At 54.6% G+C, this 18,485-nt stretch overlaps 2 protein-coding genes across 7 annotated transcripts in view; one reads left to right on the top strand and one right to left on the bottom strand.

Moving 5' to 3' along the window:
- Positions 1 to 428: 428 nt before the first annotated feature.
- Galk1 (galactokinase 1) lies at positions 429 to 4,865 on the top strand. 2 transcript variants are annotated; one of them, XM_052757483.1, is made up of 8 exons: positions 430 to 631; positions 2,142 to 2,331; positions 2,672 to 2,791; positions 2,975 to 3,110; positions 3,239 to 3,420; positions 4,210 to 4,360; positions 4,444 to 4,606; positions 4,687 to 4,865. In XM_052757483.1, exons 1-8 carry the CDS (start codon positions 467 to 469, stop codon positions 4,756 to 4,758), a joined length of 1,179 nt encoding a protein of 392 aa, XP_052613443.1. In that variant the 5' UTR covers positions 430 to 466; the 3' UTR covers positions 4,759 to 4,865. The 2 variants fall into 2 exon arrangements, with proteins under 2 accessions (XP_052613444.1, XP_052613443.1); XM_052757484.1 differs by lacking the exon at positions 2,672 to 2,791 and having other exon boundaries at positions 429 to 631.
- A 133-nt stretch (positions 4,866 to 4,998) lies between these two features.
- Itgb4 (integrin subunit beta 4) overlaps positions 4,999 to 18,485 on the bottom strand; it is a 35,145-nt gene continuing 21,658 nt past the window's right edge. For 2 of the 5 annotated variants that reach the window (XM_052757479.1, XM_052757478.1), the window contains 16 exons: positions 18,022 to 18,170; positions 15,097 to 15,301; positions 13,685 to 13,839; positions 13,221 to 13,401; positions 12,966 to 13,103; positions 10,060 to 10,242; positions 9,850 to 9,981; positions 8,583 to 8,777; positions 7,878 to 8,114; positions 7,550 to 7,708; positions 6,987 to 7,136; positions 6,202 to 6,390; positions 5,961 to 6,116; positions 5,716 to 5,880; positions 5,518 to 5,628; positions 4,999 to 5,419 (listed from right to left, as the gene is read on the bottom strand). In XM_052757479.1, coding sequence (XP_052613439.1) covers positions 5,280 to 5,419; positions 5,518 to 5,628; positions 5,716 to 5,880; positions 5,961 to 6,116; positions 6,202 to 6,390; positions 6,987 to 7,136; positions 7,550 to 7,708; positions 7,878 to 8,114; positions 8,583 to 8,777; positions 9,850 to 9,981; positions 10,060 to 10,242; positions 12,966 to 13,103; positions 13,221 to 13,401; positions 13,685 to 13,839; positions 15,097 to 15,301; positions 18,022 to 18,170 — 2,645 coding nt within the window. In that variant the 3' untranslated portion in view covers positions 4,999 to 5,279. The remainder of the gene's footprint in view (positions 5,420 to 5,517; positions 5,629 to 5,715; positions 5,881 to 5,960; positions 6,117 to 6,201; positions 6,391 to 6,986; positions 7,137 to 7,549; positions 7,709 to 7,877; positions 8,115 to 8,582; positions 8,778 to 9,849; positions 9,982 to 10,059; positions 10,243 to 12,965; positions 13,104 to 13,220; positions 13,402 to 13,684; positions 13,840 to 15,096; positions 15,302 to 18,021; positions 18,171 to 18,485) is intronic. The other 3 variants (XM_052757480.1, XM_052757481.1, XM_052757482.1) reach the window with 3 other exon arrangements.

Below are 18,485 nucleotides of genomic sequence, written 5' to 3' on the forward strand. Positions count from 1 at the left end.
GCTGTCCTTATACCACATCACCCTGTTAAGAGACGCCATGATCAGGGGCTGACGACTTCGCATAACTGTTCGCTCTGACGACCTCAGAGGCAGATCCTTTTGGGGCTCAGGCCTTCCTGTTGCCCTGGCTGTGTTGTGGGGATGATGGTAATGGGGAGCGCATTAAGAGGCTCCAGGTTCAGGGATGGACAGTTCAGATCTCCATTCGTGTTAACTGCCCCTCAAGTGGGAGCTCCCAAAGTCCTGAGAGGACACCCCCAGGATACAGAATTTCGCTCTTCCTCAGGCTGTCAACTGCCTGGGCCTGCAGGCGCTGGAGAGCAGAGCTTCAACCAGGCTCTGCAGGTGGGATGGGCGGGGCCAGCGAGGGGGCGGGGCATCGCGTCGGCCAGGAATGTGAGTCCGCGCCACGTGGCTCCGCCCCCAGCATCCCGAGGGGCGGCGCGCCCAGCTGCAGACGAGCGTCATGGCTGCTTGGAGACCGCCCCAGGTTGAGGAGCTGCTGGCCGAGGCCCGGCGGGCCTTCCTGGAGGAGTTCGGAGCTGAGCCGGAGCTGGCAGTGTCGGCGCCGGGCCGCGTCAACCTCATCGGGGAGCACACGGACTACAACCAGGGCCTGGTGTTGCCCATGGTGAGGGGCTGCATTGGGGAGACGTGTGTGTAGGGGCCCGGCCTGCGGTAGGGAAGGGCTAGCTTAGCGGGCGCGGGAAGGCGAGTACTCTCCGGGTGGAAGGCGGAGTGACGGGTCTAGCATACGTGACAGACCCCGGGACGTGCAGTTGTCCACGTGTGAAGACAGGAAGCCGAAGCTGGGAGGGGTGTGTGTCTGTCTTCTCACTCAAGCCCGCCCTCTGGGGGCTGTTAATCACCGCCCTCAACTTGGAAGTATGTATCTCTTAAAAATGTGAGGACCAAGCCGGGCGGCGGTGGTGGCGCACGCCTTTAATCCCAGCACTCGGGAGGCAGAGCCAGGCGGATCTCTGTGAGTTCGAGGCCAGCCTGGGCTACCAAGTGAGTCCCAGGAAAGGCGCAAAGCTACACAGAGAAACCCTGTCTCGAAAAACCAAAAAAAAAAAAAAAAATGTGAGGACCAAGGTAGCAATATAGGAGATTATTAGGCATGGTGGGGCATGCCTAATAATCCCAGTACCTGGGAAGCTGAGGCATGAGTTCAAGGCCAGCCTGGTCTACAGAGTGAGATCCTATCTCAAAACAAGAAAAAAAAGGAGGTTGTTTAGTCCCCTGACTTTGCTTGGACCTACAGCACAGACCTAGACCTATGCAAAGGTAACCTTTGTAAATGTAGCCTTCCTGGCCCAGCCCTTTGAATTTACAGAGGAAACAGTAGACCCATAGAGCACGAATGACCAGCTCAAAGTCACACAGCTGGTTCTTGATCTGTGACATGAGTGATTCCTTCCGACGTTCAGCCTGGGTCTCTGCTCCCTGTGTAGCTCCCGAGGTTTCAGCACCGCAGAGGCGGGCCCCAGGTGGGAAGCTTCTGGCCCTGTTTTGCCTCAGATAGCTATCTGTCCCCTTTGGCCCATGGCTGAGAGCGGTGCTCCGGGCAGAGTCCAAATCTGCACTCTAGCCACAGCCAGCCCCCGCCCTGAAGACCCAGGAGGCCGGGCTTTAAGCCCTGAGGCCAGCTCTGTACTGAAGATCTTTGTTGAGCCTCTGGTCATTCCTTTCAAGCTAATTCTTTTCCCTCCAAGGCCTGTCTGTCCCAGATAACAGAACCTTGGGCTTTGAATCTGGCTGCTGTAATCACCCTGGGGAGACCCAGGCACGTTCTGGAACCTCAAAGGACACAGTTTCCTATCTGCAATGGGATATTCCACCCATCTGCAAGCCTTACCTCAGTGTACTCATGGTTTGTGGGCTGGGAGCGATGGCACACCTTTACTAGTCCCAGCCCTCAGGAGGCAGAGGCAGGCAGATCTGCATGGGTTCGAGGCCAGCCTGGTCTACAGAGTCAGTTCCAGGACAGCCAGGGCTACACAGAGAATCCCTGTCTCGAAAAACAAAACAAAACAAAAAACAAAACCAAAAATGAGTTTTGTGTCTATGCTGTGACCCTGTGGCCCTGGATGGTCTAATCTGTCAGATGGTATAGATTACACACACACCCTCTCCTTCAGGCTCTGGAGCTTGTGACCATCCTTGTTGGCAGCCCCCGGACAGATGGGCTTGTCTCTCTTCTCACCACCTCCAAGAATGCAGATGAGCCCCAGCGACTGCAGTTCCCACTGCCCACAGCCCAGCGGTCCTTGGAGCCTGGAATCCCACAATGGGCCAATTACGTCAAGGGAGTGATCCAACATTACCCAGGTATGAAACTCTGGCTGCTACTGGGAATGCTTCCACCACCACCAAGTCCGTTCATCCAGGGTGGAGCATTCCTTTGTACAGATAAGGAATCTGAGGCCCTGGTGGCTCTGGAACTTGCTGTAGGTTTCCTTTATATGTTTAGAGGAATTCAGTTGTCAGCTCACTGATCTCTGGAACCCTAAATCAGGAAGACACATAGGAAGATTACCCCAGCAAACTCAGAAGGTAGCAGAGGAAGGGTGGGTGGGGCCCTTGAGGTCAGCAGGTTGGTGAGACACATGACCTTCCTAGGTCCGCACTCCCTGCACCCCATCTTACCAGCACCCTTCTTTCCCTGCAGCCGCACCCCTCCCTGGCTTCAGTGCAGTGGTGGTCAGCTCAGTGCCCCTGGGGGGTGGGCTTTCCAGCTCAGCTTCTCTGGAAGTGGCCACATACACCTTCCTCCAGCAGCTCTGCCCAGGTATCACTTAGGCCCCACCTTCCTTCTCAGAGGCCTCTGTGGTCAGAGCCTCTTCCCTCACTGGGCTTAGGGAGGGAGGGTGGGGAGTCCCTTTGATTGTCGTTGGAGCCCTGCTGTTCCAAGGTGGCCACCCCCTATACCCTCCCCTGGACCCCAGCTTCCCCACCTCACCCTGTGCCGCAGACTCGGGGGCAATAGCTGCCCGGGCCCAGGTGTGTCAACGGGCTGAGCACAGCTTCGCAGGGGTGCCCTGTGGCATCATGGACCAGCTCATCGCACTGCTGGGGCAGAAAGGCCATGCGCTACTCATTGACTGCAGGTCAGGGGCTCCCCTCGTATCCCCCACCTCGTAACCAGGAGCTCCTGAGTGGAGCGTGCCCACTGTTTGGTCTGGGAAGCAGACCCTTGGCTGTGACATCTCCCTCATCCCAACTTCATTCACCCCAGGTCCCTGGAAACAAGCCTGGTCCCGCTGTCTGACCCCAAGCTGGCTGTGCTTATCACTAACTCCAATGTCCGCCACTCTCTGGCCTCCAGCGAGTATCCGATTCGGCGGCGCCAGTGTGAAGAAGTGGCCCAGGCTCTGGGCAAGGAGAGCCTTCGAGAGGTGCGGTTGGAGGAGCTTGAGGGTGAGAGCCAGCTTGCCATGTTCTGTCCTAGAAACAGCCGGGCTTCCTGCTGGGATGTCCATATGGCCTTCTGTCCATTCCCTCATCCCCAGGTCCATTCATGTTCTGCTTGAAAAATATATCCCCCCAAATCCTGCAAACCTAGGGTTCCAACTTTAGCAGGGCTACTTGGAAGGAAATGATTGGCACTGATGGGAATAAAACCCAGGGCCTTGTATGTGCCAGGCAAGTGCTCTGCCGGTGAGCCACATCCCTATCCTGCTTGAAATCTTAAGCCTGCCCTTTCAGGCCAGACATGGTGGAGCACACCTTTACTCCCAGCATTTGGGAGGCAGAGGCCAACGGATCTCTGAGTTCGAGGCCAGCCTGGTCTACATAGTGAGTTCAGGACAGCCAGGGCTACGTAGAGAAAAATCTCAAGGCTGCACTTTGTTCCATTCATCTTGAAAGCCCTAAAAGTTAATGGGCCCAGAGTATTAAGCTCTCTCTACGCTGGCTCCCTGTGGGGAGTCCAACATGTCATTTCCTGCAGTCTTCTGTGGGTCTCAAGTGATGGATCGATGCAGTTGTCCCATTTTACAGTGAGAAAGAGAGCTCTGAGATGAGGGGGGCCCTTGAGAACCAGGCCTGGGATGAAGCCCATTCTCTCAGTCCCTGCCTTTACTGAGGAGGGTTCAGTAAGCAGCTCTTTACTAAATGGTTGGCCACTGCCCACCAGGTTTCTCTCCCACACCCTGAGGTAACAACGGGTAGTATGAGGTGGGGCTGCTGAACTCTGTTCCTCCTCAGCGGGCAGGGAGCTGATGAGCAAGGAGGGTTTCCGGCGGGCCCGACATGTAGTAGGTGAGATCCGGCGAACAGCCCAGGCAGCCGCTGCTCTGAGCCGTGGAGACTACAGGGCCTTTGGACGTCTCATGGTGGAAAGTCACTACTCACTCAGGTGAGGCCTTGTGGATGCCCTGTGCTCTTTGGGCATAGGCGGGTCCCAGGTCTGTATCCCTCTCGTTCCTGTATCCTTTGCAGGGATGATTATGAAGTGAGTTGCCCTGAGCTGGACCAGTTGGTTGAGGCTGCACTCTCTGTGCCTGGGGTCTATGGGAGTCGTATGACAGGTGGTGGCTTTGGTGGCTGCACAGTGACACTGCTGGAGGCCTCTGCTGCCTCCCTAGCCATGCATCACATACAGGTGGGTGACTGCCAGAGCCTGGGAGGGCAGGAGAGGCGGGTACTCGGGTCACCCGTTCCTCAGCCCCACTTCTCCCCTAGGAGCAGTACAGTGGCACAGCCTCCTTCTACCTCTCCCAAGCTGCCGATGGAGCCCAGGTGCTGAGCTTGTGAGGTGTTCCTGAGACTGATGGACGCACAGACGTAGGTGTATACTGCAGCTCTGCCTCTGGCACCTTCTTCATTCTACGTCTGGGTGCTTAATAAACTTGTGCCTCTTATGGTGGTAGCCTCTGGAGCCACCTGCCTCTGGAGGTGGGTACATGCTCTGGGGTCAAAGGATGGGCATTGTGAGAATCATTGTTCTTCTACAGGTTGACACCTCTCTGGCCTATGAAGAATGGACAGGCCAGCTAAGCAGTAGCAACATTTTTTATTATTAAGTGCAAAACAAAGGCTGGGTCCTTGTGCTACCTCCAGTTCTTTGGTTACAAGTGGGTTTGAACCCAGGGCAGGATGCAGTCAGGCCTTGTGGTACCTCTGCCTGCTTCATGCTTCCCAGAGGGCACCTACCCCTGCTCTCTGGCTAGAGGTGCTGGCCCTGTGGTCAGCATGCAGCATGCAGGTGGATGGAGCAGCGAAGGAAGAAGGAGCTAGGGAGAGGAGGCAAGGAGGGGCCCAGGTTCCTGGGGGCTTCAGGTCTGGAAGAACTGTTGGTCCACTTGAGTGTTGAGAGAGCCACTGGCCATCAGTGTCCGGCTCACAAATTCTTGGGTCACATGCCGGGTGAGGGAACCCCCTGCTTCGAGGCGCTGGGACCCCAGGGTTAGTCCATCTGCAGGGAAGAAATCAGAAGGGCTGTGTGTGTAGGTCCCTGCCCCTCCCTGGCTCTGTGTTCCCAGGAGTCAGGGCCCCCTGCCCTTGGTGACTCACCCATGAGGAAGGGCTCCGTGGTCGTGCTGTGAGTGGTGGTAATGCTGCTGTACTCTCCTTGCAGTGGGTTCTGGAAAAGCCCAGAGTGGCTGCCCAGCTGCGGGAAGGGGCCTAGAACAGACAGATCAGTCAGTCGGGTTGGTACTATGTAAGGCTAGGCCCGAGAGGGACTGGGGTGAGGATGGGGAGACACCCCACCTCCGTCCTGGGACTCGATGGTGATGATGCCCTCACGCTCTGGCCCGAAGCCCTCAGTGGTCCTGGCCTGCACCTTGAACTTGTAAGGAACATTCTCACTGAGACCAGGTACTGTCAGGCGACTCTCAAGGTTGTCTCCATCTACCCGGAATGTGGTGGCTTGTCCTACACAGGGAAAACGCCTTCAGCTCCTGTGGTGCTTTTCCATCCCTCCACAACCACCCTACTTCCGGGACAGGTGGCACCTCCTCCTTGGGCCATCTCACAGGTCACCAGGTAGCCAAGGATATCCCCGTTGGGCCTCCGAGGCCGCTCCCAGCTCAGCTGCAGGGAGTCTGGACTTAGGGCGGTGAACACCAGCGGGCCCGGGGCACTGGGGGTGCTCAGAGTGAAGGCAGAGCCTGGAGGCAGTAGAGGGAGAATGTCAGTGGGGGAGTGGGAGGTGGGTGTGGTGACCTAGATGGCAGCAGGGGGCAGACAGCTCACCTGGCAGGGGGCAGAGAGGGCTTTGCGGGTGCACCTGTGACTCAATGGTGATGACACCCTCTCGCTCGCGGCCCCAGCCCTCCTGGCTCTGGGCCCGCACTCGGAACACGTACGAGTGGTTGGGCAGGAGGTCTTCTACCACCACTGAGGTTTGGCCAGGGTTGGGGATGTTGAGCCGATGCAACTCGCCTAGGAGGTGGAGTGAGAGCAGGAAGCAGGCCACGTTTACTCCTGCCCCTTGCCTGATCCCTCCCTTCCCTCAGGCTGCCATCCACACCTGACCCTTTAACCAGGTCTGCCGGGGGACTGGGTCCAGTGTACTGTGCTGGGTTGTTGACTAAATGAGTGACAGCAAGGGACACTGTAGCTCAGTGGTAGAACCTTTACTTAACATGTAAGAAGTTCTGGGTTTGAGCCCCCGCACTCAAAGAAGAAAAACCAAACAGCTAAGCTAAGTGGAACCTGCTGTCCCACTCGTGTTCTGGTCAAACCCTGGACTCTGGTGGAGGGCCTCATGTTAGCTGGAGTGTGTATGCCAAGGGGTGTTCCATTCCTCAGTTCTCTCAAAGGCCGTTCAAGTTAGCAGAGGCCCTGGGTCTACAGAAGCTCATTAAGCAAAACCTAGTTTAGGAGATGAGTAGTGCAGGCCCAGAGATGGGCGAAGCCTCAGAAGAAGGTGGTGGGGAGTGGAGGGCAAGGAGAATGGCTGGGTGGGGCACCCGTGCTCAGTAGACTCAGGTGGGACATGCCTGGGAGCATTAGGACCAGTCGTCACCGTGCCTTACCGCCATTGAGGAGTTGGTACTCCACACTGTAGCCCAGCAGTACTCGGTCACACTGTGGCTCCTGCCAGCTCACTTTCAAAGATGTGGGCCCCAGGGCGGAGAAGACCAGCCGAGTGGGTGTGTCAGGCACACCCACAGCCCCACGGGAGTCTGTATATTGAAGGCCACAGTCAGTCCAAGACAGGGCTTGGGGTCTGAGATGGGTCACAGTCCAACCCTGGCCCACTTGGCCTGCCTCTCCAGCCAGGTAGGCTCACACTACTCTGTCCTGGCCGCCCAACACTTCCCATACAGGCTTGGGGCCCCCTTGGGTCTGACTCCCCAGCCCACTGTACAGCTGGCCCTGCTCGCTCCTTGCCCAGGTCTTGCTCTGCACCCCAGGAGAGCAGATGCTGTGTTAGGCTTTGGCGCTGATGAGGGCAGGGCAGTGGTTAGCTCCTGTGGGTGGACAGGGGTTATGAATGCAATGAAGCTAAGGCGGTGCGTGGCCTGGGCTGTGATGGTGGCTGGGTGGCAGGTGGAGCATGACAGCCACAGATACATGGTGACCACCCCTGTACTACCTGTACCCCAGGAGGGTGCTGCTGACTGCCCAGCCAGGATTATAGAGTCTGGTGAACCCCTGGATGCGGGGATACCCTTCATCTGAGCCCGGCTCCAGGACCCAAGGGTCCAAGACAGCGGAAGCCTGCTCCTCCTATCTTCCCAGATAGGAGGGAGGCCTAGGGCAGGACAAAACAGAAGTGAGAAGGGCTGTGTGTGTGTGTGTGTGTGTGTGTGTGTGTGTGTGTGTGTGTAAAAGGCAGTGAGCAGTATGGGCAGCAGGCGGACAGACAGCTGTCCAGGAGTCGGGATGTCGGAAGGTCAGTGGGTGAAGCAGGGGTCACTCACCCTGGGAGGAGAGCGAAGTGAGGGTAGAATAGTCCCGCTGAAGCGTGCCTGAGCGAGAATGCTCTGTGCGGGTCAGAGAGTGGTAGTCGCGAGTGAGGGTGGAGGATGTACTCAGCACTCGGTGGGACAGGTGCGGGCTCAGATGTGTGCCGTAGGCAGCATTGGCCGCCGTCATCCTGTGTAGGGAGCTGGCACTGCCTGGATAGGCAAAGTCCATCCGGCCGTTCACCAGGTGCTCTGCATGGGGAGAGAGGTCAGTCAGCGAGGCCCACAGCTAGTGACAGGCCACGTGGGGCAGGCTGTGGCCCTGGGGATGTCGAGGGCAGCCTTAAGGATTGATTAGAGCCAGTTTCTCAAACTACCAGGGTTCCCAGAGGCAAACAAACTATACAAGTCTTCCAAGCCTGTCTTGCGCCATACTGTCTTCCACCCGAGCACAGTTAGCCTCAGCCAGGAGCTTATTTCCCTGCAATGACTCTGGCCCAAGGCTTGCCTTCCAGTTCCTGGAGGTCCCTGCATTATCCTCCCCTGGGGAGAGCCCAAGCGCTTCCCCGTGGCGCCCTTGGGTTCCCAAGGCTTGTCTGCACGCAGTTGTGCAGATCCGGACAGGCAGGGCACTCTAGTGGGCGGCTTGACCGAAACCGGGGACCCGAAGCAACTCAAGTGAGCCCAGGTCCCGAGCAGGCGCGCCGGGGAGGCGGTCACCTCCCGGGGGCCGGGGCGTAGCCCCGCGGATCCGGCCGCTGCCCTCCCCGTCCGCGCCCCCCGCAACGCTGCTGTCTTCGTCGGAGCGCCCGCTGCTGGCGGACAGACGCGGGATGAGCTCCGGGGGCAGCCGCCACGTGACGCGCCGCAGGTCCAGCTCCTCCCCGAGCAGGGGCTCGAACTTCCAGCCGCAGCCTTGGGAACAACGAAGGGCGGCGTTGGCACCGCCGGGATGCGGGGCGGCGCCGGGGAGGGTCAGGAGGAGGAGGCCTGCGGCACTTAGGCGGAGTCCAGGGTTGTGGGTGTCCCTTTGGGCGACAAAAAAATAACCCCTCGCCCTGCTCCAGCCTTTCCAGATAAACGGTGCAGTTTTGGCCTCTGCTGGGGCAAAAACCCGTGTTGAGAAATCCCTGTGCTGCCTCCCAGAGTGACGTTTCCCTGGTTACTTAACCGCTCTGCTCTGAACAAAGGGAAGTAATCTCACCCCTGTCTGTCTGCCAGGAACAGCGGTAGGGGCTCTGGGGTGCTAGTAGTATTTAAGCAAGGGTTCCTGAGTAGGGAACAGCAGTTTAGAACCTAGCACGGGGAAAATAGCTGCAGATTCGAAGGCAGCCCTGTCTACATGTAGCAATTTCATGGTCAGCCAGGTTGTTAATCTAGCAAGACCCTGTCTCAAATCCTTCCTAACCCCAGGGGGGAATAAAGGAAGCAATTTGGCATGCCCAGCTCCGCCCAGCGGTGGCAGTGTGTGCCTACCCTGGCCTTAGGCTCACAAAGGGACTTCTTCCTAGTGGCATCCTGTGATTGGTATCTCATTTCACAGATTAGAAAGCCAATTAGTTCTGAGACCGGTAAGTGAGTCATCTAAGGTTCTACCTCAGAGCCAGAGCGAAGCCCGCAGCAGGAGTCCCAGCTAAGGGCTCTCTCTCATGCAGGTCTGCCTCTGACAGGCGGTTTGAGTATCCTGACTCCCTAGTGCAGCAGGTGAACCTTCAAGTTGTAAAGATGTTGTCCTGTGTGCATGAACCTGTATATACAGGCATCAGCCTGGGCACATCTGTCCCTGAAGTAGACGTCCACATTCTCTCACACACAGGCACACACAGGTGGACATGTAGCCCACAGCACCTCTGTTGGATATCTGTCTAAGGCTGAGAGGAGACTTCTTGGTCTCCATGTCTAGAAGTCACCGGCTTCTTGGATCACTCTGGATACCAGGGACAGCCCCACTGAGGACCCCCACTTTCCTTCTGTGGATCCCACTCACCAGTGTCATCAGAAACACTGGGCCTCTGGCTGCTGGCTGGGGAGCGCAGAACATCGTCACTGTACATGAGGAAGCTTTCGTAGTCTTCTCCACCCTGGGCGTCCACAATGGGGATGTCTGGGATAATGGGAACTGCAGGGCAGAAGGAAGTAAGCCAGGGCCCCAGCCACGGCCTCTTTTCCCCCAAGCCCACCCTTGCCTGTCACTCACTGGACATGGGCCGCTTGGGCTGCGTGGCCAGGTTGATGATAGCCTCTCTCTCGGGTCCCCATCCTGCCCCATTTCGTGCCTTCACTGTGTATCGATATGGCTGGGATTCTCGCAGATTCTCAATGAGCAGCATCCGGTTCTTGGGGTTGTCCACCAGCACCTTCTTCATGGGTCCAATGGGTCCTGGAAGGCAGTGACAGTACTTCAGAAGGACCACCTAGGTTCAGCCTGGTTGCACGTCCATCACTGCCCCTGGAGATGCCAGGGAGCATGCAGCTGCTGAACTCTTGCCACCTGCTGAGTCCTTAAAACCTGGTGTGAATGGTGTAAGGAAAAAGGGTCACCAGCTTTTTCAAAAGGACTCCTTGCTGAGTGGCAGAGCCAGCACTAGATGCAAGGTGGCCATGCCCCCACCTCTACTGGTTGCTAAATGCACATGCATGCAAGGCACCACTGCCCAAGGCTGGCAAGAGTGTTCTCAGGATCGAATCTTCCACCCTGTGCTCATGGCTGAGGGTCCAGCTTCCAAAGCCATGCCGAGAAGGCTCAAGACTGGCAGGGTCACATCTGTCATTGCAGAAGCCAGGCAACCGTCCTTTCATGCTTCGTGAGAGCAGAAGGCCAGAGTCCCAGATATCCTCAGTGAGCTCTAACTGAGTTCCAGGCACAGGCCACTATGGCAGGATGGGGCCTACTGGATTGGAGGATTCAGAAACCGGAGAAAGCACAAAAAGAAGGTAATACCCCAGTTTCTCAAGATAGTTTGGAAAGTGATAATTGCAAGGTCTGGTGTGCACCCTCAGCAGACAACTGCTCAAGAAGTGACAGGTACAGGGACTGGTAAAGTGGTACAGTGGACTAGTGCACTTATAACACAAGCCTGATGACATTAGTGTGATCCCTGTGGATCAAATCCACATGGGAGAAAGAGAGAACTGACTCCTGCAAGTTGTCCCCTGACCTCTACATGTATGTATGTACAGCATGCACATGCCTGGACTCTTACACACATTTTACACACATACACACACACACACACACACACATAAAAGCAAGCAGACAGTGTACTACAGAGGCAAAAGGATTTCTGTGAGTTAGAGGCCAGCCTGGCCTTACCTATTGAGTTCCAGACCAGTCACAGCCAGGGTTACCTATTTAGTGAGACCTTATCTTAAAAAAAAAAAAAAAAAAAGAGCAGCAGGTAGTGGCATGGAGGTGTGCCTGTAATACAAGCACCAAGGAGGCTGAGGCAGATTGCCTTGAGTCTGAGGGCAGCAAAGGTTAAAGAAGACACAGACAACACACATGCACAGCGGTGGCTGATGGGGGTCGACCGGCTTGAAAGGAAGGTATCCAGGGACCTTGATAGAGGCAGCTGTCACATCTGTGACACTTCATGGATAAAGGGGGAAGGTACATCCCAAAGCACAGACAACCTTGAGTTGGGGGAGGAGGTAGCCCAGCACATCCTTAACATAGCTAAGGCTTCAGCAGGCTGGACCCCTGGGGAAACCATCAGAGATGAACTTTCACTGGGCTGTAAGATGAGAGACCAGAGGACCCCTCCAGCCCCCCAGCCAGGGCCTGAGAGTGAACTACACTACATGCGGAAGACCAGGTCAAGGGTATGCAGAGCTACTCAGAAGGTTGGTGCCTGGCTGGTCTGTTGGGTCAGGAGTGACAAGGCACCCCACGCTTCCTCAGAAGACTCATGCCAAGAAAGTCCCACTGTCCTCTGGTGGTATGGAGGTAGTCAGTCCTCCCTAATGGACCAGTCAGCAGAGGTGAGCACTTTTGAGTCTCTTCCTCAGGAAGAGGGGGAGTGCTCTCATGGTGGCAGAGATTGTCCAGCATTGCCGCCTTTACAGAACTGGCTGTCAGATAATGTATATTGAACGAAATTTGGGGTGGTGATAAGGGAAATACTGGGGATTGAACTTAGGTCCTTATGTATGTGAGGTGAGCATTCTACTGCTGAGCTACAGTCCCCAGTCAGTCCTGGAATGAACTATTCTAAAAGCAGAAATGTATTTGAAACTCAGGGCATCCTGGGTTTTTGTGTTGCTTTGTTTTTCTTCATGGTTTCTTTGTTCATCATGTGGGGCTTTTGCTGTTTAGGTGGTTTGGGTTTTTGTTTTTGTTTTTTTGTTTTTCCGAGACAGGGTTTCTCTGTGCAGCTTTGGAGCCTGGAACTTGCTCTGTAGACCAGGCTGGCCTCGAACTCACAGAGATCCGCCTGCCTCTGCCTCCCAAGTGCTGGATTTAAAGGCGAGCAACACCACTGCAAGCCACTGTTTAGTTTTTGAGACATGGTCTTATGTGTGCCAGGGTGGCTTCAAAGTTGCTATGTAGCCAATGATGGCTCTTAATTTCTGATCCCTCTGCCTCCAACCTCCTAAGTGCTGGGGCCACAGGCGTGCACTACCACATCCAGTCTGCTGGGCTGGGGATCGAAACCAGGGCCTCTCACATGCTAGGCAAACGTTCTACCAACTGAGCCACATTCTCAGACCTGTTTTCATTTTTTTTTTTTTTCTGAGAAGGGATCTTGCTACCTTACCCAGGCCGCTCTCAAACTCTTGGGCTCAAGTGGTAATCCTGTCTCACATCCAGCTAAGTTTGGCAACTATTCTGGCCCTAAGAAAAAATGTGCAAAAATGAGTGACCTTGGTTCCCTGTCAAGGAAGGAAACCCTTGGGCCAGTGAGTTTAGTGAATAAGCATAATCTCAGTACCCTTGGAATGCAAACCAGCACAAACCTGACCAAAACAAAAAACGTACAGTGCCTCAGGCTTGCTGCTTGACTGGGACAAAGGGGCCTAGAGCACCCAGAGACAGGAACTCTCCAGACCCCACTCCCCCCTCAGCTCTGTGCCCCTTCTTCTCCAGGGCAGTCTGGTGCTTACGGTTGTCCTCGTTGACCAGTCCATAGCAGACCTCGTAGGCTGTGATCTCGCCATTGGTCTCAGCTGGCTCAGCCCAGCTCAACTGGGTCACCGTAGAAGAGACAACATTGAAAGCCAGTCTTCCTGGCTCGCTGGGCACTGGGAGGGAGCAAGAAGAGCCTTGTTAGTGGGTCAGTGGCAGGGCTGAGCTCTGGGACGAGGAGGGAGGGAGGGAGGGCTGGGAACATCGACAGCAGGGTAGCTGGGTAGACTCACCTTCCTGATGGGTGCGGCAGGACACGAGTGAGCTATAGGGCCCCTCACCCTGTGCCCCGTAGGCACACACCTTCATTTCGTAGTCGCAATAGGGATACAGGTTGGTGAGCTCCACTGAGGGCACCTTGCTGTCCAGCAGGTGGGCTTCAGACTCAGAGTCGCCCTGGATCCAGTACTTCACCTGTGGGTGGGTGTTCAGTGGGAAGCAGCAAGCGCTGGGATCCCCTTTGTATATGAGACAGCAAGGCTAGGGGCAGAACAGGGGGTCTCCCAGGCAGGGGGAAGATCCCATTTCAGCAAGGGGAGAAAGCCTGAAGCTAAAGAGCTCAGGAATGGGTCTTCCTGCTTGAAGGGTCGCAGAGGGGGAACCCACAGGTACCAAGTATACCTCACCCCTCCCTCGGGGGCAGTCCACTCACCAGCAGAAGGTGAGTGACAGACCTCCCCAGTGCCCCTCACCTTACCCTGTATCCCATTGGCTTGCCAGGAGGGGGCAGCCAGTTGAAATGGATCTTCCTGGACCCGGCAGCCTTGGCATTGGGGTTCTGTGGGGCACCCAGGTCCCCCCGGGGTGGCGGTGGTGAGAGTTCCTGATTTATGAGGCTCCTGTCCATTTCATCTAGGTAAAGGGGTGTGGAGGGTGGGCGGCTGGCTCAGTATACCAACAGGGGGCGCCAGAGATTTTGTTAACCATCCCAGGCTCCCCAGTTTAAAAGTTCAATTAAGATCTGCTCATCTTCCCCCTGGAGCGTGGGTGCTACAGGTGGTCGCAGTGGCTGTGGAGGCCCAGAGGACTCTCCAGGGGATCGAGGAGAAGGGATCTGGCTGCCATCTTTTTCTCTTGGCAGACCAGGGCATGTTCCACAGAGAAATCTGCTCCCCTCTCCCATCACTACCCGCCTCTGCTGAGTAATTCACAGTGGTCGCTAAAGGAGTCTCTCCCAGGGATGTGTGCCTAAGTCTGGGGGCAGTGCTTGGGGCCTAGCGGCCACAGGACCTCAACCTGTGGTTGTCATGAGGGCAGCCAGCTCAGGCACGGGATGCACAGGTAAGTCTGAATGCCAGACCAGAGTTTTTCTTTCTCTAAGAATGAGCACGAGGGGCAGGTGCCTGGAGAGATGGGTCAGAGGTCAAGAGCAGATACTGCTCTTGCACTTCGGTTCTTAGCACTCATGGCAGGTGGCCGACAATTGCCTGAACCCCAGCTCCAGGGCACTGAAACTCTCTTCTGAACTCAGTGGGTACCAGCACTCAGGTGCACATGCCCACACACAGGCACACAAATATACACATAATTTAAAAATAGTAAAATTGCATTTAAAGAAAGGATAAGTATGGGGCTGACAAGAAAGGAACTCGCTGTACATCTGATAACCTGAGCTTGAGCCCTGAGTTCCATACACGGAAGTACACACACACACACACACACACACACACACACACACACACGTTAAAAGATTAAATATGTCTCAATTAAATAAAAAACAAAACAGCCGGACATGGTGGCACTTCTGTAATCCACTTGGAGGCAGAGGTAGGTGGATCTCTAGGAGCTCAAGACCAGCCTAGTCTACATATTGAGTTCCAGATCAGCCAAGGCTACATAGTGAGATGCTGTCTCAAAACAAAAAACAAAAACAGCAACAACAAAAAAAGCAAAACAAGAATACATATATTCCAGATATTGTAGGGTGACACTTGTGTGTATATGATCCTGGTGTTGGTGATGCGATATTCATATTAGACCAAGTGCCCTGGGTGCATGTTTGATGAGTCTGGAGCCCTGGTAAGAAGTCCTCAGCTCGGGGTGGGGTGGGAGGGAAGAAGTCCTCAGCTCCCTTTCCCCCTGCTTATGCTCACTCCAGGCTATGCTCACCTTGCTCCCCGATGATGACGGTGGCTGAATTGGGCTGGCCCAGGCGGGCTCCAAACTTAGGGTTGCTGAGTTGGACGTGGAAGCGGCGGACCTGGCGGCCACGCAGGAGGGAATCTACTTCCTGCAGCTCCAGGAGCTTCACCTGCAACTCCTTCCAGGTCTCTCCCGGGTGGAAGAGCAGCTCGCCCCCCACAGGGACATAGTCCTGCAATGGGAAGAGTCGGGGTCGGACCAGGGTCGGGGCGTGAACCAAGCTATTGTACAGGAAGTCTCGCACACAGGCAGAAGGTTAACCCAGGGCAGCTGGGATTGTGGGCATGTCCAGGAGGGAAAGAATTGTCCCCTGCAGTGTGGCTCTGAAATCTGGGATTCTGTTGAGCCCCAGACCCTTCTTGGTGGGTGGAGTGCTTCCATCTACCCTAGCTTTCCTAATTTTAAGATTTTGTGTGTGTGTGTGTGTGTGTGTGTGTGTGTGTGTGTGTGTGTGTGTGTGTATGCTGTTTGTGTATGCTGTTTATATGTAATGATAAAGGCCAGAAAAGGGTCAGATTTGCATCTTTCAAGCTGGATTTACAGGCCATCCCATGTCAAATTCAAGTCCTCTGAAAGAGCAGCCAGTGAGTGCTCTTAACCACCGAGCCATCTCTCAGCCCCCAGATTTTGTGGGCACGTGTGTGTGTTTACCTAACTGCATGGAAGGAAAAAGACCTTCTCACAAAAAAACCACTAGGTGGCGCTTCAAATTAACAGTTGAATTCCATGCATGGCTGGTTGTCTGACCTAACCTAACCTAACCTAGAACCGAAAAGGAGGTTTGCAGATGGAGGAAAACAGGGAGGGATGGGTCTGGTGGCCGTGCCTGTTATTACAAGCACTTGGGAGGCCGAGACAAGGGATCTGCTAGTGTGAGCCATCCAGGGCTAGTGGCAAGACCTTGTCTCACAAAAAAAAAAAAAAAAAAAAAATCACCCAAACTAAAACAACGAAACAGAGTAAAGAAAATGGAGATGTGGCCCCATCGTCTGGGTCCCATGAATACAGGTTGCCCTGGGTTGGCCAAATAGGCCTGTAGGTCTCATGTAGCTCAGACTGACCTGGAACTCAGTATGTAGCCAAGGATAACCTTATGTTCCTGATCATTTGGCCTCTACCTTCTGAGAGCTGAGATGGTGGGCGTGTGCCACCATGACCTTTGTATATGGTGCTGGAGAGTGAACTCAGGGCTTCATGCATTCTGGGTAAGCACTCTGCCAACTGAGCTACATCCCCAGCCCTATTTTTAATTAAAAATTAGTATTATTTTTTGTATTGAGGATTGAATTTATAGCCTTGATCATATTAATCCGGTGCTATACTGCTGAGCTGCACCTCCTGGCCGGCCTGGAACTCGCTGTGCTCCACAGGTTGGCCTCCTGCCCTAGTTTTCTGATGGCTGGGGTTACTTGCTTGTGCCCCCAATGTCCAGCATTTTTTTAAAAATTACATTTATGCTAGGGGTGGTGCCATATGCCTTTAGGAGGCAGAGGCAGAAGGATCTCTGAGTTTGAGGCTAGCCTGGTCTACACAGTGAGTTCCAGGACAGCCAGGGTTACCTAGAGAGATCCTGTCTCAAAAAGCCATAATAAATGAATAAATATTACATTTATTCATTTGTGTGTGTGAGAGTGAGTGCATGCTGTGGTACACATGTGGTTGTGGGAGTTGGGTCTCTCTCCCATGTGGGTCTCTGGGATTGAACTCAGGCCATCAGACTTGGTAGTATGTAGTTTTACTACACTGAGCAATCTCATGGGTCCCTGTCTTTTTTTTTTTTTTTTTTAACTTTTTTTTTTTTTTTTTTTTGAGACAGGGTTTCTCTGTGTAGCTTTGCGCCTTTCCTGGAACTTACTTGGTAGTCCAGGCTGGCCTCGAACTCACAGAGATCCACCTGCCTCTGCCTCCCGAGTGCTGGGTTTAACATTTTTTAATTGTATGTATTTATGTAGGTCTGTGTGAGGTTCTGTGCCTGTGAGTGAAGGTGACTTTAAAAGCTAGAGGGTCCCTGGAGCTGGAGTTACAGGGCTGTTGTAAGTTGACTGAACTGGCTCTGCAAGACCAGTGAACATTCTTAATTGTTGAGCCATCTCTGCAGCCCTTGTTTTGTGTTTTGGAGACAGGGCTAGTATGTATGTATGCAGCCTGGGTTAGTCTGGAACTTGTAATCTTCTCTCCCTGGCCTCCCCAACCACTGGTATTACAGGCCTGTGCCGCCATGCCCACATAAATCCAGAACCAAAACGAAGAAAGCCTGTATGTCTGCCCAGCACCACTTGGCTTTAAGCCTTCTCAGTACTGGCTCAGGAATGAAAGGGACAGCAGCCAGGCCACAGCCCTTCCAGATCCTGGGGAAAACCAGCAGAACTGGAGGCCTAGCTCAGGGACACAAGGCTTATAATTCCATTTCAAGAAGCCCAGAGTGTGGTGGCGCACACCTCTAATCCCAGCACTCAGGAGGCAGAGGCAGATGCATCTCTGTGAGTTCGAGGCCAGCCTGGTCTACAAAGCGAGTTCCAGGACAGCCAGAGCTGTTACACAGAGAAACCCTGTCTCAGAAAACAAAAAGTAAATAAAATAAAAATCAATAAAATCCCAAAGTCGGATTGGACAGACAGTTGGCTATCCTGGATCATCGAAGAGTAAACAAGGGTGGTTTTGGTAGGTACCTGGACCATCCACGAGGAAATGATTCTCTTGCCCTGAGTTCTTGGCAGTGATGGTACCCTACCCAGAGTGTTCTTGGCATTTTAGGTGAGTCACTCCTGGTGGCAGGGCTACCTTTGTCTAGGGATACTGCCAGCATCCAAGGATTGAGGTAGCAACCATGGAAACCATTGGATATCCCTTGAGTCCCTGAGATGTCCCCTCACCCTCTTGACTGAGCCTTACCCGGTGGCCATGTGCTGTATTATCCTGTGTGCTGTAGGAGACCTGGGACTTGCCATTATCCAGGATGTGCCGGATGACAGGGATGCGGACTACCTGCTCTCCACGGCTCACGGAGTACTCAGGCTGCTCAAAGGACACTACCCCGCTGGCTGCAAAGAACCCCAGTGCTGGTCAGGAGGTCTTGGTCTCAGTTTTCTTTTAACGCCTCCCCTCCCTCCTACCCAGCCCAGACTCCAGAGAAATGGGATGGAAATTTCTTCAGAGGTTAAGGGGTTGAGATAAAGTCCGGCAGGCAGCCTGGAACGTTAGGTAGGGATAGGGCACAAGACAGAGCCCTAAGAGTCAGGGCTGAGCATCCCGGTGCTGGGAGGAGGAGTCACGGAACCCCTGGGAGCCAGGAGGACTGTCATCAGCATTTCAGGCACCTATAGTGCCAAGTGTCATAGAGCCAAGCCTTATCCAAG

The sequence above is a fragment of the Peromyscus californicus genome, unplaced genomic scaffold (assembly GCF_007827085.1).
Source record: "Peromyscus californicus insignis strain IS unplaced genomic scaffold, ASM782708v3 Scaffold_3__1_contigs__length_106647218, whole genome shotgun sequence".
In the NCBI taxonomy this organism is placed as follows: domain Eukaryota; kingdom Metazoa; phylum Chordata; class Mammalia; order Rodentia; family Cricetidae; genus Peromyscus; species Peromyscus californicus.